The 26,046-nt window shown below is 41.5% G+C and overlaps 1 protein-coding gene across 3 annotated transcripts in view; it reads right to left on the bottom strand.

Moving 5' to 3' along the window:
- Positions 1 to 26,046, bottom strand: part of efl1 (elongation factor like GTPase 1) — a 372,345-nt gene that overhangs the window by 204,333 nt on the left and 141,966 nt on the right. For all 3 annotated transcript variants that reach the window (XM_070858673.1, XM_070858675.1, XM_070858674.1), the window contains exons 13-14: positions 13,526 to 13,671; positions 12,035 to 12,207 (exon numbers count right to left, since the gene is read on the bottom strand). In XM_070858673.1, coding sequence (XP_070714774.1) covers positions 12,035 to 12,207; positions 13,526 to 13,671 — 319 coding nt within the window. The remainder of the gene's footprint in view (positions 1 to 12,034; positions 12,208 to 13,525; positions 13,672 to 26,046) is intronic.

Here is a 26,046-nt window from a genome sequence, read left to right as displayed (position 1 = left end):
GCTGATCTGATCATGGACTCAGGTCCACTTCCCTGCCCGCTCCCCATAACCCTTATTCCCTTTTTGTTCAAGAAACTGTCTATTTCTCTCTTAAATTTATTCAATGTTCCAGCTTCCACAGCTCTCTGGGGCAACGAATTCCGCAGATACACAACCCCGAGAGAAGAAATTTCTCTTCATCTCAGTTTTAAATGGGTGGCCCCTTATTCTAAAATTATGCCCTCTAGTTCTAGTCTCCCCCATCAGTGGAAACATCGTCTCTGCATCCAGCTTGTCAAGACCCCTCATAATCTTATACGTTTCGATAAGATCACCTCTCATTCTTCTGAATTCCAATGAGTAGAGGCCCAACCTACTCAACCTTTCCTCATAAGTCAACCCCACCATCTCTGGAATCAACCTTGTGAACCTTCTCTGAACTGCTTCCAAAGCAAGTATATCCTTTCGTAAACATGGAAACCAAAACTGCACGCAGTATTCCAGGTGTGGCCTCATTAATACCCTGTGCAACTATAGCAAGACTTCCCTGCTTTTATACTCCATCCCCTTTGCAATAAAGGCCAAGATTCCATTGGCCTTCCTGATCACTTGCTGTACCTGCATACTAACTTCTTGTGCAAAATCTGTTAAAGTGTCTGGTATCATGAAAGGGCTTTTATGGTTTTTAGAATTGTTTCTCCAAATACTTACTTTTGTAAAAAAATGTAAATTTAATGTAGATATGCATTTCTTTAGTGGCACTGTGATATGGACTGATAATGATTAGGTACATGACATCAGCATCGTGTATTGCTGACACAATTTCCATGAGATACTGCTCCAATCTTATACTCCAGAAATATTTGTACAGTTCCTTTCAGTAATTAAATTTTGCATGTATGAAATTTTGCTAAAACCTATGAGTATGTATTTTTGAGATCATTATTTATTTTAGTTTTTTTAACAGCAAAGGTATGAGGTTTGTGGCAGGGGCTGAAGACAATGGCTTTGGTCTTTTCAATGTTAGCTGAAGAAAACTGCTGCTCCTGCAAGATAGGATGTCAGACAAGCAGTTTGACAACACTGAGGCAGCAGAGAGGTCGAGACAGGTGGTGGCGGGAGAGCTGGGTGACGCTAGCTTACCTGTGGAAGCTGCCACCATAGCTGCAGATGACAATGCCAAGGGGCAGCATGCAGATGAGGAAGAGGAGCGGACCAAGACTAGATCGTTTGTAACTCTGGAGGTAACAATGTAGGAGCAGAAAAGCAAGACTTGTCATTTATATCGCACCTTTCACGACCAACAGACGTCCCAAACGCTTTAGAGCCAATGAAGTACTTTAAATAAAAAATGCAGTCACTGTTGTAATGTTGGAAACGCGCCAGCCAATTGTGCACAGAAAGCTCCCACAAACAGCAATGTGATAATGACCAGATAATCTGTTTTAGCGATGTTGATTAAAGGATAAATATGGGCTAGGACATTGGGGATAACACCCCTGCTCTTCTTCGAAATTGTGCCACCTGAGTAGGCCGACGGGGTGTCATTTGAAAGACGGAAACCTCCAACCATGCAGGACTCCCTCAGTACTGGAGTGTCAGCCTAGATTTTTGCCCTCACGTTTCTGAAGTGGGGCTTGAACCCACAACCTTCTGACTCATGAGGCGAGGGTGCTACCAATGGAGCAACGGCCATCACTTGAGAATCCATTGTTGAAGATGCTCTGGCTACAATTGGATAGATAAGAATGGAAGCTAGTGAGAGAAGTACCATTGAATTGGACAATGGAGGAGAGGCATTGGAGCAGGATGGTGTGATCAACCGTGTTAGAGGTCAAGGATAATGCACTACATTCACAGAGGATGCCATTTATGACTTTGGTTAGGGCCGTTTTGATGCTGGGCCAAAGGCAGATGACCTGATTGGAGAGATTCAACACGTTCAAGAGGAAAGGGAGGTTGGAGATGGGGGTGGTAGTTTGTAAGATAGAGGGGTCAATCAGGGTGGTAAGCAGTTGAGTGAAAATGGGGTCAAGGGAGCAGGAGCTGGGTCTCGGAGATGAGTTCAGAGGTGGCAAGGATGGAGAGGGGAGCGAAGCTAGAGAAAGACATGGGTTCAGGGCTGGTGGGAGAGTCTGGGAGAAGTTTGGCTTGCTATGAAAGGGGAGGGGGTTTGGGGGGGGGGGGGCTGGCGGGGAGCAGCCTGTGCAGCAGAACCAATTCTGGAGGGTGAAGGTGCAGGGGAGAGGGTTTAAGGAAACGGTTGGTAGTGGAGAAAAGAAGACAGGGGGTATCTTTGCTCTCCAGGAGGATCCTGAAGTACGGCAGGTTTTGGCAGAGGAGAGTGAGGCCCAATAGCATTTGATGTGGTCCAGCCAGAGCTGGCAAATAATGGCTCAACTACCTGTGCACCAGATATGCTCAAGTGTATGTTCCTTGGGCTTGAGGGAGAAAAGATGTGGCCCATACTAGGGGGGAATGACCAGAGTAGGAGAAAGTAAACGTTTTGCTGAGGACAAGGGTATCCAAGGTGAAAGTGAGGGTGTGGTCGAGCAAATCGACAGCTCTAGAGATTTCACGCCGATTCGAAAGCCAAAGGCTCGGTAGCTGGAAGATTGAAGTGCAGCTGTATATAACTCTGGGAGAGTTTCTTCCAAGGGCAGAAACAGAAGGAAATGAGGCTGGAAGGGGCGTGGAAGGATGTGGGCGGTGAGGGTCAAAAGGAAGTGGTCAGAAATGGCCTTGTCAGTAATCAAAATCATGAATTCAGAGGCCACGGGAAATGGCAAAGTCAGGGAGGTGGCTGCGAATGTGAATAGGAGAATTTATATGAGGGGAGGAGAGGAGGGCAGTGAATTCATAGGAAAGATGAACTGTGATGGAGACTGAAATCATCGAGAATAAGGAGTTGCCCATTGCTGCGGCTGAGGGTGGAAAGAATTGAGGATGTCCGATCTGCCATGATTTTAACAAATGGCGGAGTAGGCTCAAGAGGTTGAATGGCCTACTCCTGTTCCTATCTTCCTTTGTCCAGATAGAAACTTGGGGTATTGGCTTGTGGGCTGTGGTAGACAAGAAGGATTTTAGAGGTGAGAGGGTGGAAAAGGGTGAGGTGCTCAAAGGAGAAGATGCCAGAGCACTAGGGGGTTGGGGGAAGAGACTAAATTGTGACTTAGTGATAAGGGTTACACCACCACCATGGTGACGTAGGTGGGGCAGGGAATAGAAAGTATAACCAGGCAGGGAGACTTTAGTAAGGGGCAAAATGTCACCATCTGTAAGTCAAGTTTCAGTCAAAGCCATGATGTCACAATAAGGTCGTGGATAGCAAGGGCCTTGTTCACAAGTGTAAGAGTATTCTGGAGGAAAATGCAGACAGGGCAGTGATTGATCTGTTTGTAGAGTCCAAAGGGGTAATATGGTGGTTGGGGTTGAGCCAGATAGAAAAGTTGCTGATGTTAAATTTCTGCAGGTGCACTGGGCAGGAACGTTGCAGGAGAGGAGGCTGGGGCAGTTGTGGCTGCGGCAGGTCAGGCAGCAGTGACAGGTGCCTCGATAGGCCAAGATAGGCAGAGAGTGGCTGTGGGTTTATTCAAGGGGCAATTCAGACCAGCAATGGCAATGGCAGCAGAAGAGTAGGATGCCATAGTAGTGGTGATGGGTTGGGACAAGGATGTGGGTGGGGGGGGGTTTACTCAAGAGGGCAGAAATTAAAAGTGGCATGACTGTGTGACGGGAAAGGGATGAGACAGGCGAGAAGGGTCCTAGTAGGGATAAATAGCGAGACGGAAGCAATCATCCTGTGTCTGGAGTGGGAGCCAAAATGCCAAAGTGGGGGCTCCCTTTATTTTTTTATTTGTTAATTAATTGCTTATTACTTTTTGTGCTTTGTTTAGTGCTTGGTGCAACTGTACTGCTTTGTTTAGTGCTTGGTGCTTTAAATGTATTTATGCTTCTTTAATATTGTTATGAAGGTGTTTAGTGCTTTGCAAGGTCCCCTTCCCCCACCCCCCCATCTCTGGCTGCCTGCGCTGATTTCTTAAGTCACCGCAAAGTCTTTCTTACGCTGGCCTGAGTTAGTTTGGAGTAAATTTTAGCTGGCTAAACTTGCTTAAATGGCCAAAACAGGCCTAAGTGGCTGGTAACGCCCCCTTTTGAAAAAAAAACTAAAATAAAACCTAACTAACTCACTTATACTGGCGCAAATTAAATGGCCAGAATTGCAACTAAAAAGATACTCTAGAAAAATCAAGTTGCTCCAAAAAAAACAGAGCAACTCCTGGGGAAATTTGGGCCCAGAGACGCCGTCTTTCAGATGAGATGGTAAACCGAGGCCCTGTCAATTCACTCAAGTGGACGTAAAAGATCCTATGGCACTATCTCGAAGTACAGCAAGGGAGTTATCCCTGAGAGATATTTATCTCTCAAACAACGTATCAAAAACAGATTATCTGCTCATTATCTCATTGCTGTTTGTGGGAGCTTACTGTGCACAAATTGGCTGCTGCATTTCCAACATTACAACAGTGACTGCACTTCAAAAGTGCTTCATTGGCTGTAAAGCATTTTGGGATATTCTGAGTCGTGAAAGGCGCTACAGAAATGCAAATCTTTTTTTCTTTCATGTTTCACTGAATACCAACATGGGACAACGGGCAACCTGACAGCCAACATACATTGTGCAGTTCTCATGCTATGGAGTGGAAGGAAGGAACAATGTGGAGTAGAATGCTTTGTGAGCTATCATTATTGGCCATCTACCTGAATCAGGCCAATCATTCCGATCTTGATTTTTAAAAGACTGCTATATATTGAAATGTAAACTGGAGAGCAAGAGTCAGGAAAACATTCATAGGGAAGAATAAAAAGCCATCAAAATGTCAGCAGACAAAAGTGCACAAGCATGCCCTCGTAAGCCAAAGGGCATAATTTTCAAAAACACAACTATTTTTCTATTGTAAAATATGACTGCTCTTTTATAGTCGTTGCATGCTATTTTACAAGTATATTTTGTTCTAGTTCAGAGTGCTTGGCCATTCTTAATTAATATGCCTGTATATTAAGAAAAAAATAATCTAGGCCTAGAAATTGGGCTCCTTTGCACCTCCCTGTTATCGCCTCCGGGAGGCGATAACAGGGCGCTACAAAATTACTGACCGGGTGCGGAGAGATGTACAACTCCCGCGAACTTGGCCAAGAGGTTTGCGGTAGCGGTAGCACCTCGCGCCACGATCTCCTGCGGCCGGAGATCGTGATGTCATTGCCATGCGCATCGTCCTGGACCCCAAACTTCGGTTCTGCCCCCAGCATCGCTGGCTGAAAACACCGACAACTGCAGGAGGCGTTGTTTGGGAGGCCGGGCGTTTTGGGGGCGTAAGTTAAAGGGGAGGATGGCGCGGCAAGTATAAAAATTGTTGCAATGTGTTACTTCAATTTCTCCCATTCATGGGGCTGATCAGACGTATCATGGCAGAGCCTGTAGCGATGGCCCTTCCCTTTAAAGGAGGGAAGGATCTGCGGTTCGCGGCCGCGCTGCACCACTACCACCGCGCCTGTGTCCTATAGCGCTCCACTTCCCTCCTGGAGCGCTAACACCAAATTTACAGAAAGCTGAAAATCATTAGTGCCTGCCGCTAATTTTTCCAGCTTTCAAAAGTTAGCTGCCCTGAATTCCTTCCTAGTTTCCAATGAAGCACAAATATGTGTAAGCATGATATCCAGCTTTCCAAAATATTAATATCCAACACAACTAAAGGATAAAATTCCTCTTTTTCGTGACAGATGGAATTTTCTGCTTTATCTGTAATAAAATAACTGATAAAAATGCCTTTTCAGGATCAGCACATTTCAAAGCATAGTGTTCCGCAATTTGGTCATTAAACTGTTAATTACGATGGAGCAGGTATTCTCATGCTTTTTGTTACAATAGGAATTTGGGGCTCAAAGAGTTTTTCTTGTTCGTATGCACAATTTAAATAATCTGCCAAAGTTATGTTTCCACCTGGCCAGCCTCTGGGAAATAATCCCTCAATTTCCCCAATAGCCCTAAACGACTTTAGGTGCATCATCACACCATACTTTCATAAAGTTCCTGTTGAATTGCTTTTTTAAATCAAGTATTACTTGCTGTCGTTAAACAGTCAGGAACTGGCAAAGTTTTCACCTAGTAATTTTGACAAAGAACTGAAATGTATAGCATGATTTATTGTTCAAAGAACAAAAATAAACAATATGATCATGTTAGTTAGAAACTTGTCAGAGTATCCAAGCATCTCAATGCAACAGATAGTACATGGAATGTATAAAGTGACAGAATCTAATGAAATACAGTGAAACCTGTAAATTACAGACACCTCAGGGACTGCATCAGCTGAACCTTATTTTGCAGATGTCCCTTATTTTAAAAATGGTTACTGTATGTACTGACAGCTACTACAGGGGGATTCAAACTTCAGTGTAGGAAGAGACAGTGACTGCCGGAGGGGGGCAGTCAAACCCAGATACAGAAAGAGACAGCGGCTGCAGGGGATGGGGGATTTAAACTTCCATGTAGGATGAGGCAGCGACTGCAGGGGAGGGGGTTCAAACGGTACCGACTGGGACAGCGGGGGATTCAAACCCCAATACCGACGGACAGTGAGGTCGGGGGGGGAATTCAAACCCCGATACTGACGGACAGTGGGGTCGGGGGGGGAATTCAAACCCCGATACTGACGGACAGTGGGGTCAGGGGGGGAATTCAAACCCCGATACTGACGGACAGTGGGGTCAGGGGGGGAATTCAAACCCCGATACCGACGGACAGTGAGGTCAGGGGGGGAATTCAAACCCCGATACCGATGGACAGTGGGGTCGGGGGGTGATTCAAACCCCGATACCGACGGACAGTGAGGTCAGGGGGGGAATTCAAACCCCGATACCGATGGACAGTGGGGTCGGGGGGGGGAATTCAAACCCCGATACTGACGGACAGTGGGGTCAGGGGGGGAATTCAAACCCCGATACCGACGGACAGTGGGGTCGGGGGGGTGATTCAAACCCCGATACCGATGGACAGTGGGGTCGGGGGGTGATTCAAACCCCGATACCGACGGACAGTGGGGGGCAGGGGGGGTTCAAACCCCGATACTGCCGGGGACTAGTCGTTTGCAAGTGTCCGTGTTTTCAGAGTGCCTCTTGTATCTTTTACAATGCAAGTTATTTGGAACCGTCAACAAGAGTCTGTTTTGGGGAGTGCCCGTTCATACCGGCTTCATTTAGTACGGGTATCATATATGACGTGGGTTATTGGAACATTAACATTCCTTCATCCATTCACAATAATTCCACCGATAAGCAGCTGCAAGCTCAAGTGCCAGCTGTGGTAGCAGCCTATCCCCGGGCACTTCTTTTGGTGCTAGGTAAAGTAACAAAGAACGAACTTGTATTTACATATCGTCTTTCGCGACCGCAGGATGTCCCAAAATGCTTTACTGCCAGCAGAGCACTTTTGATGTGTAGTCATTGTTGTAATATAGGGAACATTTCTACATTACAACAGTGAATAGTGACTAGTGACTACACTTCAAAAAAGTGTCTGTAAAGTGCTTGGGATACCCTGAGGTCGTGAAAGGCACTACAGAAATGCAAGTCTTTCTTTCTTTACCGCAGCCATTTTGCACTCAGCACGGTCCCACAAATAGCAATGAAATAAATGTTGGCTGGGACATGGAGAGAACTCTTCTTCAAATGGTACCGTGGGATTTTTTTGCCTGAGAGGGCCAATGAGGCCATGGTTTAATGTCTCATCTGGCGCCTCTGACAATGCAGTACTCCCTCACAATTGAATTGAAATGTGATTAAGTGTTCAAGTCTCTGGAGCGGAGATTGAACCCACAAACTGACTCAGAGGCGAGAGTGCATCTAGCACTGAAATATTAGCTCAATTTCTCTGCATGGACTGTCACAGTTCAGAATTTCTGTCTATTTTATCTGAGAGGTCTTGGTTCCAATATGGTTTTGATATCCAATCGAATACAAGAGGTCAAGATTAAATGCCCTTTTTTAAAATTCCGAAAAAGGGCTGGAGTAATTTGAACAATAAGGTACCCAGCTCTCTTGGGTGCTCTTGAATAAAAACTGTTATCTTTATCACACCAAGACAAATAAATACATTGCTAACATTCACACATAATATGTTGAAATGGCTGTTCTGCATGTGAGCTCAGCACAAATAATCGGACAGCAACCCATTCCTGGGTAAGCAGAGTTTACTTTAATTGGCAATCTACTGACCAACCCTGGAGCATCATCGCACACTTCCTGTACAGACAAGAATAGAAGAGCGAATCCACACAGTCTCAGAGGCTGTCTGCTATAGCTGGAAAAGGGACGACAGTCCGAGAGGAACAAGGTCCTCTTCTAGTGTCAGCTGTGGCTCAGAGGGTAGCACACTCGCCTCCGAGTCAGAAGGTTGTGGGTTCAAAGCACAAAAAAAACCTAGGCTAACACTCCAGTGCAGTGCACTGTCGGAGGTGCCGTCTTTCGGATGAGACATTAAACCGAAGCCCCGTCTACTCTCTCAAGTGGACGTAAAAGATCCCATGGCACTATTTCGAAGAGCAAGAGACTTATCCCCAGTGTCCTGCCCAATATTTATCCCTCAATCACCATAACAAAAAAAAGATTAACTGGTCATTATCACATTGCTGTGTGTGTGAGCTTGCTGTGCGCAAATTAGTTGCCGCATTTCCTACACTACAACAGTGACTACACTCCAAAAGTACTTCATTGGCTGTAAAGCGCTTTGAGTCGTCCGGTAGTCGTGAAAGGTGCTATATAAACGCAAGTCTTTCTTTCTTTCTAGAAGCAAAGGGTATGTGTTTCAAGAGTATTCAAGCTCACGAAAGGTATAGTGTGGCATGTGACCTCATTTTATATGTTATAGGAAGCATTATGAAATAAGTTAAAATTCAGGACTCACTGCTGTTCAGTCATATGTAATCTGTACAATAACCCTGCTGCCTGACCTTCTTCCCATGGCCTTGTCTCACTGAAGTGTTAATCAGTCCGCCTTTCAGAAAGACAGGAGAAGCACATGTGGGGGAGCGTGTGAGATTATAATATCCAGCTGTTTTAACTTGGGGCTTTATTGGACCGTCCCAGGTCATTCAATTTTACGGCTAGATATTGCTAAACTTCCGATTGTAAGGGCTGTGGGACCCACTCACAAGACAGATGAGTGATGCTGAACCTGAGAATATCAGGAGCAGATTTGTAAATTTGCAACAGCGATGTCTTTTTACACTGCTCCTTAACTAGCACTATAGCCATAAAATAGCCCTTAAAAACAAAAATGTTCTCCTGTTTTATTTTCCAGTAATGTTTTCCATTTAATATCTACAGAGCTCTTCTAGTTCCAATATTTGCTTTTCGAGTCTTATTGCTCTATTTTTATTTTTGGCCTTAGCTTACCATGCAATGTTCACTGGAACCCAAGTGCTACTTACTTTGTGGTTAATTTCCAGTTCTGGTGGACTAGATTTAATGGACCATCAACTATAGTACTCTGTCTCACACATTGTGTTCAGAAGCAGTCAGCAATTATCTCTATGAAATTGCTTATACTTTCACATCTCCTTTCTGGTTAGCTGTTGAGTGCTCATTTTATACCACTGGGATTGTGAAAGCTGCACTGATTACAGTCTCTCCTGCTTTCCTAAGCAGCTCGCTATCTCCCTCGTCATCTTGACCTGGTGCCTAAAAAGGAATTACGACTTGTTCCGCCAGCACTAAGCTCTAGTGGCCAGAAGAAAAAGCTTCCGCCTTTGGGATCAGTAACCTTACCCTGATGAAGATTTGAAAGAAAGACTTGGATTTAAATATCGCCTTTCACAGCCACCGGACCTCCAAAAGCGCTTTACAGCCAATTAAGTACTTTTGGAGTGTAGTCACTGTTATAATGTAGGAAATGCGGCAGCCAATTTGCGATCACAGCAAGCTCCCACAAACTGCAATGTGATAATAATCAGATAATCTGTTTTTGTTATGGTAATTGAGGGATAAATATTGACCAGGACCCCGGGATAACTCCCCTGCTCTTCTTCAAAAATAGTGCCATGGGATCTTTTACGTCCACTTGAGAGAGCAGACAGGGCCTCGGTTTAACGTCTCATCCGAAAGACGGAGCAATCAGAAGATTAGCTCTCAATTCTGTTGAACGTTTTCAAGGACTGAATATCAAGAACTCCCCAGCAACGAGCGTCCTTGATGGAAAATCCTTTCACAGCACCCAGCTCCATTGAAATTTAAAGAGGCAGAATTTAAACAGCCAGGTTCCCCCCCTCCCATCCCCCATTTTGCAGGTCCCCCGGGTGGAAACCGGGCTTCTGCCATCTCCCCAAGAATTTCAGGGCCATTGTTCCTTACCAATCATGTCAATGCTTTATCAAGCTTAAAATGTCTCTTTTTGCTAAATATTCTGTAACCTTGTAGATTCATCTCAATCCTTCTTCTATCTGACTGTTTCTGCAATGCCAGTCATACCAATCATTCCTTTAGTTGCATATATCTACAGTTCAGAAGTCTGATGCAAAGGTTCCTTGAATTAGTACAAAATAATTGAAGCTTAGCCTCCAATACTATTCCATTTGAATTTCTTCTTCTACCCTAAATATGATCTAATCCGACATTTTAATCAGCGAGAAATATTCAGGATTCTGTCATTTGCCCCCTTACTAAATCTAGATTAAATGATTCCCTAATACTATTTATGCTATGCACCAATATCATTGCACCCATCTCATTATGTGTGGACCATCCTTCCTGTACATGTTCTTCCCAGCCAAGAAAGTTCTCCAGCTTCAGTCAATTTCTTTCTACAACCCTATTAACCACTCATTGAAGTTAATTATTCCACTCATTCTTTCCATGCCCCCAAATAACAATCCTAAGTAATTCTGCTACCAGCACAATTGCATCCTTTGCCATAAGCTTTTACAGCGATGGGCACCAAAATGGCAGCATCAGAATTGCTTCAGATACTAATCTTTTGTATTCTCTCGGCAGACCCTCACAGCTGTCCATAATGTTTTTGTTTCTATATCTACTACAGTACCACTACTTTCTTTTATCTGTCTTGCCCTGCTCTCGTCTCCCTGTCTCTTAAATAGCAATATGCGTAGCTCTAACATCATCTGCTCTGCACAACTCATTACTAAGCGTACGATCTTGATGGTTTTTCAGATCGGTCATGCTGTTCCATTCACTGAACCACTTCGCTTCACCCCAATATCATCATTTAGTTTGCTTCACTTAGGTTGTCTTTATTTTGTGTGTGTGTATAAGGGGATACCCTTAAAGTAGCTAAAAATAAGTAAGAAAGGCTACTCTGATATCAATTATTAAATTTAAACCAGCAACTCTGAAATTTATGCCTACCAATTCTTAATTAGTTGCACAGAATATCTTTGTATGCTCTTCAAACATTAAGGACATGGAGAAATATTCCAAATTCAATTCTCTGCTAATTGCACATTTGTGCAGTAAAAGCTGTAATAGACCAGTTCCTGATACATGTGTATGAGCAACCAGAATATATATGAACCACTGACGTGAAATCAATCTGACCAGCTTCACTTGTGTGCTGCACAAAGAAGTACAATTTGATAACCAAGATGCACTGATACTGCCATCACAACACCTTACATGTGATGCCACAGTGAGGAAAATGATGCACTTTTCTTCTGGCTCGTTTCCCTCTGCAAACAAAGGGGTCTGCTGAATGAACACTTTTTCATGAAGATGATGATACCGTTTCAACAATACTCTGCTTAAAAAAAAAAGAGTTTGGTTGACGTTACCGTACAATGAATCTCAGTAAGCATTATAGTCGCCACTGTTTCATATGTAAATCCATGTCCCCATGTAAAATAGTTTTACCTCAAACAAATAACTGCAGTACAGTATCACCAAGCACCACTACATTCAGACAGAATCCACTCTAACCAATTGTGGAACAGGAAATTTGGAAGAATGGCCCCAGTGATATCCAAACACTGAAATGCTATGTACGCACCTTGGCTGAAGCCTCTGAAGGGTCATATTTAGGTCCGAGCACAAACAATTTCTGCCCTTTGCGGATTGTTCCACTGTACACCCTGGCAAACGCAATGAAGCGCTCTTTCTGCTCTCTCGCCTGTCTGCAGGTGTTCAGACCTGCCTGCTCCGTCTGGCTCGCTACCTGAATGTCTTCAGTGGAATGAAAAATAAAGATATGAAAATCTCTGCCTTATGATTATAATAAAAGCAAATGTTATGAAATATAAACTGGGGTACAGGGCAATTTAAAAATGTAGCCAGATGATTGCTTAATACAACAAATATTTTGCTTCATTGATTTTTGAACGGAATCAGATTTACTCGTCATATTTGCACCAAAGTCAAGAACGAGGAATGCACAAGGTGAGTCTTTACAAAATGATCAATAAAGTCAAAAGTTTTGCAAAAAGAATTAATGAGAAAGTGACATAGTTTATAGTTTAATGCTATAGTGGCTCTGTATTTGTACATTTTTGATGATCATTTACCATAAAATTTAATGTCAACTGTCACGTTGCAGTTGCCACCCACCCGCCACTGGTGGCGCTGTTGTGCGTTCATTGCCTAACTGTACCACCACCAGCGCCACGTTCCAACCCCACAGAAACTGGTAATCGTATAATACATATGATATACACATACATATGTATATATAATGAAATCAATAATATATATATGTAGTAAATAGTAATTGATTCCATTTGTAGACAAATGCTGTGTCGGGTTCTATCAGGTTTTACAGATAGTATGTAAACTGCCAAATAATGAAATAAATAAATACGGTCTCAAAACATTTTTTTTATTGCTCTTTTAAGGGGAGCTGCCAGGCCATGGATAGAATTAAGAGTCAGTGGGAAAATCATAATTAGTTATAGTATTAAATCTGGTGTCAATAAAGTTGATCTATTTTTGACGACAGAATAATCAATCCAGCGTCAACTCACAGACTTTGGAACCAGCAAGCCACCTACAGATTGAACCAAGTAAGTAAATCTGCTGCCAACAAGTGCCCTAAATACATACAAATTGGGGTTCAGCAGCACCCAGCCAGCCAGGAATAAATAACCTGAATAAACCTGCCCACGAAACATCTCATAGCACTTCGGAGGAAGCTAGGTGCTGCTTAATAATTAAGTAAATAATTGTGCACCGAATATTTCCTTATAAAAAAAAATTTCCTCCGACTTTGTGTCAGCAACGTGACAGATGATCTACAAGTGATTTAAAAAAATGTTACAGATGGCAACAATTATGCTTCTGACATTCCAATCTGTAGATCAAAAACCTTCAGGGATTCCCTCCACTTTGTTGAATTAGTTGATGTTATTACACAATTTTCATTAGAAAAAAGATGCTAAAATACTTTATCAAAAGGTCTGGTACTAAAATTAACAATATGTACTTTGAGTTAACAAGTGCCTCTTTTTCCCTCCAACATAATACCAATGACAACAAGCAGAACTTTCACCTCTTGTGCTTGTGTTGGTTGGGGAGATCTCGAGGGTCTGCCCAGGTAGGCTTTGTTCCAACTGCTGGGCCTGATTCACAAGTTTTTCTGCATGTCTTTTCCTGGCCTGCTCCCGTCGCTGAACAATCTCTTCTTGAGTCAAGGGCCTTCAAAGAAGAGCAGAAAAAGCAAGCACATTTACATATTATCACAGGCTTTTTATGAAATAAGAATTACTCAACACCTGCTGTGATCAAAATAAAGACAGAAAAGCAAAGACTTCCATTTGTACAGCGCCTTTCACATCCTCAGGATATTCCAAAGCACTGCACAGCCAACAAATTACTTTTGAAGTACAGTCACCATTGTTACGTAGGCAAATGTGACAGCCAATTTGTGCATGGCAAGGCCCCACAGTAGCTATGAGAGAAATGACCTGTTAATCTGTTTTGCTGATGTTAGTTGAGGGATAAATATTGGCCGGGACACTGGGAGAACTCCCTTGCCTTCTTCAAATATCGCAATGGGATCCGTTGTGTCCACCTGAACAGGAAGACGGGGTCTTGGTTTAGCGTATCATCCGAAAGACAGCACAAATAAGCAATGCAGCATTCCCTCAGTCACAACACTCGCATATCAGCCAAGATTAAGTACTCAAGTTCGAGTGTGGGGCTTGAACAAACGACCACCTGAATTAAAGAGTGAGTATACCTCTCTAGGGGTGATACTGTCCTCTTTTTGTTCACTTTCATCAAAAATATCTATTTTTATGATTAAATCCATTTTTTATAAAATTGGTATTAGGACAGGAATATTAGAAATAGGTTATCTTTCATTCTAAGTTATAATGGCAGTATATGGTGTTTCATATTTTACAAGGAACTTTATTCATGCGTTTACCAAAACAATACATGCTCATAAAGAAAGATAATTCCTTCATTACCAGTTTGCATAAGAGGTCAAATTAGGATATATTCCTGTCCACCAAGTACTTTGGCACATTACAGACAAGACATACAGGTAGAGTAGACAAACATGGAGCTCCACTGGGCAGAACACTTAATCAGAGAATATTGCAACACAGAAGGAGGCCATTCCGCCCATCGAGTCCGTGCCGGCTCTTTCCAAGAACGATTCAGTCAGTCCCATCACCCCATTCTTTCCCCATATCCCTGCAATTTTTGCTCCTTCAAGTATTTATGTAATTCCCTTTTGAAGGCTACAACTGAAGCTGCATCCAGCCCTTATCAGGCAGTGCCTTGCAGGCTGAAAGCATCACTTTTTAGGCAATCTCAGAATGCTATTTCAACACATTGCTGGAGTTCAGGCCCACTGAGGATTCCAGTCAAAAAAAATATTGCTTATAATCATGTTTTTAAATAACCATGTTGCTCCTAACAACCACTTGTTGAAAACTAATATGCTCTGGTATTTCTAAATGCCTACTCATTCCTTATCAGTTTTATAACTAAACAAGAATAGCCTTCAGGGGAATTTTTTTTTTTAATGGGAGAGTTATGAACGCAAGTTGACACTTAGGGATTTATTTTTCTTCCAATTTTCTCAGCTTCCCTTTTTTGCTGAAGGCAGCGACTCCTTGCTGGGTTGTGGTTCCACGTGCACAGGGGCAGTGTTGACAGGCTATTTTACCATACAGAGGATAATAGCTAACCCCAATTCTATGCCCAACCCATCTCTACACATGCACACGTCCAGCAAAGTGGCTGGTTAGCGATCAGGAACGGAAACCCTAGCTGATTTTTCTCCCTTCCTAAGTTGTGAGCACGAAGGCCAACTGTATGGTCACAATCACTGCCCTGGGTGAGATCTGCCAAGTCAGCTCATATTTTGCTAGACTGCATAGCTCAGCTACTGACTGAACAAATTCACTGAGGCATGGGGAGGGGGGTGAGCTCTGACACATTTACTCTTAATTCTCTGCAAGATAGAAATGTCACGGGGAAATATATACTCTTAGGGCTAGAAATTGGCCAGCCTTGCACCCGTTTTTTTCAGCGATATTTCGCCTTTTTTGACATTAAAAGGTGCTCACCTAAATTGGCCAAAATTGTGCGCCGGCGGTTTTGAAATACTGCTGAAAAGCGGACCGCTGTGGTGCAACGCGCAAAAAAGTGATATCGCTTTAAATTGGCTGTTCGGCGCGAAAAAAAACGACAGGTAAAAAGCTGCGTTGCAACCTCAGAAACAGCAGAGTACCAAGACCTGCAAAAAAGGTAAGTTAAAGTTTTTATTTTTTAAATTCTTTTGCAGCGATTACTTAGTTAAGGCTCTTGTAAGTGTTTCGTGATTTTTTGCCTTTTTTTTTGTGTTTTCCCCCCTCCCAGGGCCTGTCTTTTTAGCGGTAATCGGCCTCGGACTAAAGTTGGCGAGGACCATGGTTTCCACCGCGAAGCCTCATGCAACGCCGATTTTTACTGTCGGCCGCATTTTGTTGCCGATTTTACCCCTTTAAAAAGTAACGGTATTTGTGTAATGGTATTTTTGTGCCAAAATGCCCCAAAAATACCGCTATCGTCAAAAGACCAATTTCTAGCTCTTAGTATCTATCCTAACCTTCAAGAATTGGTGAAACAAAACTCCAAAAGATTGGAAGTAAAACTGAGTGATTTAACATAGACCTGGGACTTGCTGCCAATTTTCAGATGTAAACACTACTTCTAGTAAGATGTCAGATTGCAATGAAATAATAGTGCACTGTAACATAATCATGATGGTAGCCCTGTCACAAGATCGCTCAAGTAACCACCATTTATGCTGTGTTCCAACTGTGTCCCAACATCTTTTTCTGGCAAAAATGCTGAATTATTTTACCTATAGTTTAAAATGCATTTCATCTTTTGAACGATTGCCTCTTCGATCCCTGGTCTGCACTGAGTTAGCTGTTTCCATCCTTTTATACGACACCGGCTATATTCCTAAGGCAAATCTTAGTGATACTTTACACCAGATATAAAATTACAGCTGATTAAATGTTTTTATAAAACTGTAAATTAACAGTCATTAAATGCTTGTCATATACAAATTATTTGATTATAAAATGTGCCATTTAACATGAGAACGTAAATCAAACTATTTAGAAGGATTATTTTAAAGTGGAGAGCCATTCTGACTGGTTTATTCCCTAACCACTTATGTAACCAGCTGCTACAATTTTCTGGTAAGGGCTTGTTTTCGAGTCCTGCACAAAGAGGACTTATTTCCCAGATTAAATGTCATCTCACAATTTCAGAAATTAAAAAAATGCTGTTTTCCATTTTATATCCATCAGATAAGGCTTTTCAGGACTTCTGAACAATAAATGTTGCCTCAAATTCATTCTGGTCTCTGTTTCTGTCATTTATCTTATTTCCCACCAATTGGAACTATGAAAATTCCAATAATTCCATCCAAAGGAATGTGGTGTGCATTAAATCTAGCATCTGTACCGCTATATGTATTCTGTACAAACTGACTTTAGAATATGAAATTCATTGTTGGAGACTTCAAATTCATTATCATGCAAAATAATTTGTTTCAATAAATTAATAACTTGGATCTATGTTTTGCCTATGTTTTGTAACAGAAATCAGGGTTTATTGTACCACTTTCAGGTGCAGGTTTTCATTCAAATGGGCAGAAATCGAAGAAGAAGAAACCCGGAACCATGGAAGTTAATGAGCACAGGAGGCCATTCGACCCATCATGTCTGTGCCAGCTCTTTGCCATTGCAATCCAAAACAAGTCACACTGCCTGCACTCTCCCCAAAACTCTGCATCTTCCTCTGCTTCCCAAATTTAACAACTCTTCCCTTAAAAGATGTAATGGTCTCTTGCTTCAACTGTTCCCTGTTGAAAAGCATTCAATGCTCCAACAATTCTCTGTGAATAAGCTTGGCCTAACCTCTTTCCTCACTCTCAATGAAATGAATGACCCCATGGCCTTGTCACTGACTTCAGCACCACGAGAAAGAGTTCATTTCAAAAACCTCCACTTGATCTTCTCTTCGAGGGTAAATAGCCCCAAGTACAGGTACAACGTCCGTGATCTGAAATCCGTGGAACAGAGTCCATTCCAGTTTTAGGGTTTTTCCGGATTTCAGACAAGAAAATCAATAGTCTGAAATCCTGAATCCTCGACCGAACCCATGCCGGGTTTTGAGCGGCGAGGTCTGAAATCTGGCAAAACCAGAAATCCAGCACGGTTTCGGTCGAGGATTCCGGATTTCAGAATTTATTTTCTTGTCTAAAACCCGGAATCCTTGACCAAATCCGTGCCAGATTTTGGGTTTTGCCTCAAAAATGTCCGGTTTTCAGTCAAAAATTCTGGATGACTCCATCAGCTATGCGCAAAATGTCCAGTTTTTAGACAATTCCGGTTTTCAGAGTTCCGAATTCAGGACGTTGCACCTGTATTTGAAAGCTCTCCACATCACTAGCTTTTTATCACTGGCATCACCTGATAAATCCACACTGCCTCTATGATTTTAATCTCCTTTCTATGACGGGAGGCCCAAAATTGTACATAGTGCACGTAATCATTACCGTGCATAAATTTATCATAATCCCTTTCCATGCCCCCCATTTAAAAATCCACAACAGTTATGATATTTTTTGTGCTTTATCTACACATATCATTGTACGCTTGATTGACCTGAATAGAATGGTGTGTTACAAGTCATACTTAGTGCAAAATTGGGCATGTAACATTGGATCTTTTCACTTTCAGGGAATTTTGGCTGGATTTTGATGAAAAACCGCCACCACCAAATTACCGCCCAAAATACTTCCTATGATTATTCAATTAAGATCGGCAGAAAATTAATCAAACAATGGAAAAAAATCCGCCCGGCGGGGAAAATCGCCGTTACACATGGGTTTTCCGCGGAAACTGCAATCCTGGTCAAATTTAGTCCGAGGCTACGAGTTGGGACTAGGGAGGGGGGAAAACACAAAAAATATATTTTTTTAAAAATCGAAACAGTCATGGGACCCTTTTCCAATGAATCGCTGCAAAAGAATTAAAAAAAAAACTTTATCTTACCTTTTTTTGCAGGGTTTCATACCTACCGGCGATCGAAGGGGTGCTCCGGCTGGTATCTCCACGGTATATTTTTTTTCACCAACTACGGCTCATCGCTACCACCAAACTCAGACAGAAGCGGTTTTTTCAGTGTTGCACGTCGGCAGTCGGCTCCCCGGTGGTATTTCAAAACCGCCGGCGGAACACTTGGATGAAATTCCCACCGGGTGGTTTTCCACCGAAAGAGGAATACCGCTAAAAAGTCTGATCAAATTCCAACCCATAGTATTTGTAACCTGAGGTCTCTCTGTTCCTCACCATCATTTCATTGACTTCAAACTCCTCTTCCTTGTGTTTCCTCCCAAAAAGCATTACCTCACACTAGCTCACATTAAATTACATTTCCCCAACTGCCCATTCAGTTGGCCCCTCTATGTCCTCCTGAAATTTTCTAGCTGTTTGGCCAAGCTTCCTACTTTTGTGCTGTCTATAAATGTATCCAGTGCAAATAATCAATCTCACTCTTATACATGCTGACCACTGGGGTATACCATTTCCAAACAAACATTCTCCAATCCATTAATCCTAATCCTTAAGTTCCTGCGTTCAACCAACTTTCTATCCCGGCTCTGATACCATAAGCTTTGAACTTTTGTAACAAGTTTTTTGTGAGACATCTTATCAAGTGCCAGAAACACAGTTACTGCATTTCCTTTTCCAAAACAATCAGTCCCTTTAAGCATACAACAATAGCTTGCATTTATATAGCGCCTTTAACATCCCAAAGTGTTTCTCACAGGAGCTAATCAGACAAAAAAAGGCACCAACAAATAATTTTGAATAAAACATAGCGCTTCTGTGTTATATATTTTCTTGCCATGAGCATACCACAGAAAATCAACGTCTTTCTCAACAAAAAGTAGATTCTACACCCACCCCAAGCATACATTTCATATAGTCCCAATCCTGTGTACTTGGAAATGTGAATAAAATAGGCAGCTTCCAAGAGAAAATCACCATTAATATTTAATTTCTAATTTCACTGTCAGTTGGACTAATAATTAGCATGACACAAAAAAATCATCAGTTAGCTAATGAAACACGGAAGAGTGGCGAAGATCATTATTGAAGTATAATCACTCCCAATAGCAGAATTACTGATGTCAAGGCTGAATAATAATGATCCAAACTGTCTCTTTATTGATATTTCACTTTAATAATTCGAAGTTTACACTTTACCTGCCAAAATTTACTTAAGCGTGCTTTAGTTTTCAAAAATTGGAATCTGAAATTGCAATCTTTCTCAGTGGGGCACTCAGAACATTTGTCAAGCATTTTCCCTCATGAGATCATACTGTAGTATGTTATACAGTGCTGTCTCCTTCAACAACTGTGCAAAACGTTTATGGTAAAGCAAATGCACTTTGATTTTTGTGTGACGTTTGGTGGGTTAGTTTTCTAAATCAACATAAAGACAAATGCCACAGTTGTAAACCTTAACAAGGCTTGTATGAGTACAAATATCATTTTAAATTCGTACCCAATGTTAATTTGGATCAATTTCTGCCATTGACTCAATGACAAAAAATTTTGTCAGTTAAATTAGTAGGGAAAATTTCCTCTGCTCAACTAAACTAAACCATTTTTAAAGAGCCAGATTTATAATATTTCTCCCACATTAGAGAAGTTTTGTGTTTTCAGAATCAAATTTACAGCACTGTGATTACTATATAACTGCCAATAACCAATTTGTTTAATATCTGAACTAAATATATTCCAAATTTAACTGTTATATTGTACAAAATAGGCTTGATAATGCTCTATTAAGAATCATTCTCCAAGCTTAATTAAGACATATTTCTGCCCACCACTCTTGAAAAGAAAATTCAATGTTCAGTGTCCTAGCTTATAGCAAAGGTGGATGTGGGAATTAACATTTTCAAATTACGAGCCACTAAAGTAATAGCTGGATACTGCCACAAATCTGACAAATATTGCTATGTGTCATTGGCATCAAATCCAAATAGTCTTCAATTGTGGAATCTGCATTATTTAAATACTGTCACCACACTCTCACAGCCAGACAATTTCTGATTTGCACCAATTAGATGTGGATATTATGCCAAGTCATTTCATTCCACATTGAACCATATATTTTCATTTACATTACTGAATAGAAATGAAGGGACACGCAAGTTTATGTCACAAATGTAATTATGTTGGATCTAATTTATTACTAATCTGGTACTCCTGGAAGTGTCACTGAGCTATAGTTCTATGTTATGTTATAGTACACAATCTTCTACTTTCAATGTATTCCAGCTACCTATACACCACATTGTTCTTGGGGAACTGCACAATGCATTAAACCTCTCAACTCTGGAAAACCGCGTTCACATTTTGCCATGCTGCAGAAAGTCAAGCATCTTTCTCCCTGATGTTAGCAAAATGTTCTAACTGAAATTCAATCCAGTTCACAGTCAAAGTATATATTGAAAACACAAAGCTATCACCGAACATAGCAACTGGCAATCTCATTCAAAAAGATCATAAAGATAGAGTATACCATCCATTAAAACACTAGACTGTAATGTGTGTGTGGGGGAGGGGGATCAGTATTCTGAAACTGTAGTTGATGTGCAATTAAAAGGCAGTATCACTTGACCCATGTTACAGCCAGCCCATGAGTGATTCAAATACCAGCAAAACAAATCAAGGATTAGGAAATTAGGAGTAAAGAGGCGAATTAAGCAGAATATTTTTTTCACAAACAAGGACACTACTAGAATTCCGCAACAAGTAAGGAAGCAAGGCTTTCTGAAGCAAATGGCATAATTGAATTCATGAGGCAATTAGATATGTTTCTGGAGACTGAAAGGCTTGAGAAAGAAAGACTTTCATTTATATAGCACCTTTCATGACCACCGGATGTCTCAACAAATGAAGCACTTTTGGAGTGTAGCCACTGTTGTAATGTAGGAAACGCGACAGCCAATTTATGCACAGCAAGCTCCCACAAACAGCAATGTGATAATGACCAGATAATCTGTGATTTTTTTTGGTATGTTGGTTGAGGGATAAATATTGGCCAGGACAACGGGGATAACTCCTCTGATCTTCTTTGAAACAGTGCCATGGGATCTTTTACATCTACCTGGGAGAACAGACGGGGCCTTGGTTTAACATTTCATCCGAAAGATGGCATCTCTGACAGTGCAGCACTCCCCCGGCACTGCACTGGAGTGTCAGCCGAGATTTTGTGCTCAAGTCCCTTGGGTGGGAATTGAACCCTCAACCTTCAGAGGCGAATGTGCTACCCACTAAGCCAGGGCTGACACTATAGGGATAGAAGAAGAAAGCATGTGGAGAGAGTTGAGATGAATCAAGAAATGGTTGCTTTGATCAACCTGATGGGAGTTTTTCTATTCCTAAAAAAAATCTTATTTTTTTATGGTGGTGTTAAAATGACAATTTCCTCTGCACTGTGATCTCTCAAATTATTAAATTACCACAAATATATCATAAGCAAACATACATTAAAAGAAACATATTAGAATTAAATGTTGACTTATTTTTTAGCTGCTTGGCTCAGTGGGTAGTACTCGCGCCTCTGAGTCAGAAAGTTATGGATTCAAGTCCCACTCCAGGGACTTGAGTGCAGAAATCTAGGTTGATAACTCTAGTGCAGTACTGAGGGAGTGCTGCACTGTCGGAGGTCCCGCTAAATTAATGCCCAGTCTGCCCTCTCAGATGGATGCAAAAGATCCCATGGCTCTATTTGAAGATGACCAGAGAAGTTCTGGCCAATATTTATCCCTCAACCAACATCACTAAAACAGATTATCCGGTCATTATCATATTGCTATTTGTGGGACCATGCTGTGTGCAAATTGGTTGCTGCGTTTTCTACATTACAGCATGACTAAACTTCAAAAGTGCTGAATTGGCTGTAAATCCTTTTTGAGACGTCCTGAGGTTGTGAAAGTCGCTATGTAAATGCAAGTTCTTTCTTCACGCTCTCTTTTAATTGTGAAGTGTGCAATTATATTATCTGAGCATATTGAAGCTGGAAGGTGAAGAGTGCACTTCACAGTCGTTGAGAACCCTTATGTATTTCCTGGCTAGGAATCAGACCCCGGCCACTCTCCGCACATGGGCTGACATATGCGCAAAGCTGGACTCCAAGTGGTTTGTTAATGTTTCCAGAGCAGGGTTGCGAACGACTGCTTCTTCAAAACAATTTTGAAAAACTCGGTTAATGCTTGCAAAGTGCACAATTGACTCAATTATTTCTAAAGTAAACATGACCCCGCACTCCACATGGCATCATGCACAAGCAGTCTGAGAGTCTCCCCCATGGGTATCTCATATTGCTACATTCCAGTCAGTTTGGAACCTGACTCCAGAGCCATGTTGCCATGTGCACATCAATGTGCAGTGGAAACGGTTGCACATGTGACACGAGAGTGGCAATAGAGCTGCACCCCTAAAATATACATTCTGGTTAATTTATCCTGTTGCTGGACTCCTGGAATAATCAGTGATATTCTGCTTTACTCTAAATCCAAGGATAAGTGGAACCACATTTTCAGCTAGAAATGCTCGATATTAAATTACAGCAATAATGGGCAAGGAAAGAAAAACACACAAAAAAGGAACCCCAGCAATTATACATTGGAACAAGGCTTTTCTTTATGTGTTAAATCATATTTTTAATAAAATATTGCAGCAAATTGCAGCTTCATTTAACAGACTTCAAAAATAGACAAGTAATCGATGTCAATACCATCTGAAATGTTTTCTACAAGAGGCATAGCTGATATCACAGAACGGCTGGAATTAGATAACTTATATCCTCACTCCTCCACAAAATGTTAGTGGCAGAAACTTCATAAAATGCAGTATATTTTGCTTAGCTGTGACAGGAAGAATGTCTTATCTATCTTTATCGATTTTAAAAAACCTTCAAGAGAAAAACAAATTACTCAAAACTAATAATAAACTTTGCTGAATGATTATTTTAAAGTCAGTTGCTAGCTTGGCTGATGATTTATGAACAAATGGTATCCACACTTGGAAGCAAGAAAGTTGCTATAGGGTACTGCTGAATGTTTAATCAGTACTATGTGACATTTGGCACTGGACCAAATCCGACAGACTTGCTGCTGTGCACTGCCAAGTCTGCTGTTCACCACCATTTGTTTTGACTGTGGTTTCCATTGTCTAAATTTCACGATGATGGATACAATCTGAAACAACAATGTCCTATATTTAGGCAACTCACCATGTTCCAAAACAAGCTTCTCTTTATCTGGGAAAACACAGTAACTTTATGGAGGAATTAAATCGGAATGTAAATGAGTTTGGGGGGAGGTTTAAAGTCTAATTTCTTTAAACCATTTTGTAAACTGCACATTACTTGCAGTTTTTTTTCTCTAAAATACACAATACAAACTAAAAATTCTTTGTCTTCATAGATTTCTAACTCGTGTAGAAACAATTAAAGAGCTTTTGCCTTGATTGATTTCACGAGTTGGCAGATTTTATTCTGGAAAAGTTACACAAGACTGTGTATGACCTAATGACTGAGTATTTAGTTGCTGTCAGGGTTGACATATTATTTGGGTCAAAACACAGAATTGCCTGGAACCTTTTCCAAACAGTGTACAATCCAGCAATAAGATTTAGCACTGGGTTAGGAGATAGCTCATTTGCAGTTTTATCAAATATACTGACAAATATCTGCACTCAAGGTCTTGATTAATATTGCAGAAAAAAAATGAGGGGCATGATTTTAACGGAGCTGAGTAAGCGGGTGAACGACAAGCTCACATCAACAAGAGCCATGGCCATAAAAAAAAAACCCAGGACCATAATATCCTCCCAAGACCGTGATAACTCCCGGGGCCAAAATAAACATGTTCCCCTGGCAATAATAGGGAAGAAGTTAAAAAGCAGGAAAGCAGGACTTCAATGGTAGTAATCTCTGGATTACTACCAGTACCACATGCTAGTGAGAGTAGAAATAGGAAGATACGGCAGTTTAATGCATGGCTGGAGACATGGTGCAGGAGGGAAGTCTTCAGATTCCTGGGACATTGGGACCAATTCTGCAGCAGGGAGCACCTGATCAAGATGGACCGGTTAGACCTGAACAGAGCTGCGAACAATATCCTTGCGGGCAGGTTATCTGATGCTGTGGGCGAGGGTTTAAACAAATTCGGCAGGGGGTTGGGCATCAGGATACAGTATTAAAAAGTAGAAACAAGGTGCACGGAAGACTGGGAGAGACAGTTAAAGAGTTGGAAATAATACAGAATTTGATGGGATCACAGGAAATATAAAGAGGTCTAAGTTGGATTTGAGGTGCATGCATGTAAATGCACAAAGTGTGGTTAATAAGGTCGATGAGCTCAGGTACAAATAACCACGTGGAAATATGACGTAGTGGCAATAATGGAGACCTGTTTCAAAAAAGGGAGGACTGGATACTTAATATTCCTGGGTACATGGTATTCAGAAAAGATAGGGAAGGAAAAAAAGGGGTAGCAGTTTTTAATTAAGGAAAATATTACAGTGCTAGAAAGAGAGAATGTGCTTGAGGTGTCAAATACAGATTCTATTTGGTTAGAGTTAAGAAACAATAAAAGAGCTATTACTACTTGCTATATTTTACAGGAAGGAGATAGGAGCAGGTTTGCAAAGGAATTATCAAGAGGTGCAAGGACTATACAGTAGTGATAATGAGAGGTTTTAACAACCCCAATATTGAATGGGGCAGTGATTGTGTTAAGTAGAGAAGAGGAGGAATTTCTGAAGTGTGCTCAGGACAATTTTCTTGATCAGTATGTTTCCTGTCCAGCGAGGAAGGATCTAGCCCTGGGGAATGAAGTGGGTCAAGTGGAGAATGTCACAGTCGGGGAGCATCTCGGAAATAGTGATCATAGTAATGTAAGGTTTAGATTAGTTATGGAGAAAAACAAAGAGCAATCTAGAATGAAAATATTTAACTGGAGAAAGGCTAATTTCAGCGAATTGAGGAGGGATCTGGCCTGGGTAAATTGGAGTCAAGGTTTGGCAGGCAGAAATGTAATGAAGCAGTGAGTGGAGAAGGTTTGGGTACAGGCTTGGTACATTCCCACAAGGGAGAAAGGGAGGGCAACCAAAGCCAGAGCTCCCTGGGTGACGAAGGAGTTAGGGAGTAGGATGAAACAGAAAAATGGATGACAGAGGTCAGCTTGATAATACAAGTGAGAATCAGGCTGAATATAAAAAGTATAGGGAAGTGGCAAAGGAAATAGGGGGGTGCAAAGAGACAGTACAAGAATAGATTGATGACGAACACAAAAAGGAATCCAAAGGTCTTCAATAACAGTAAAGGGGTTGTCACAGGAGCGGAAAGGCTGATTAGGGCCGAAAATGGAGATCGATTGGTTGAGGCAGAAGGCATGGCTGAGGTACTAAATGAGTACTTTGCATCGGTGTTTACCAAGGAAGAGGTCTATGCCTTAGCTATGGTAAA

Source organism: Pristiophorus japonicus, chromosome 17, assembly GCF_044704955.1.
Source record: "Pristiophorus japonicus isolate sPriJap1 chromosome 17, sPriJap1.hap1, whole genome shotgun sequence".
NCBI classification, from domain to species: domain Eukaryota; kingdom Metazoa; phylum Chordata; class Chondrichthyes; family Pristiophoridae; genus Pristiophorus; species Pristiophorus japonicus.
The sequence above is the reverse complement of the archived record's forward strand: the minus strand, read 5'-3'. Positions and strand labels throughout refer to the sequence as shown.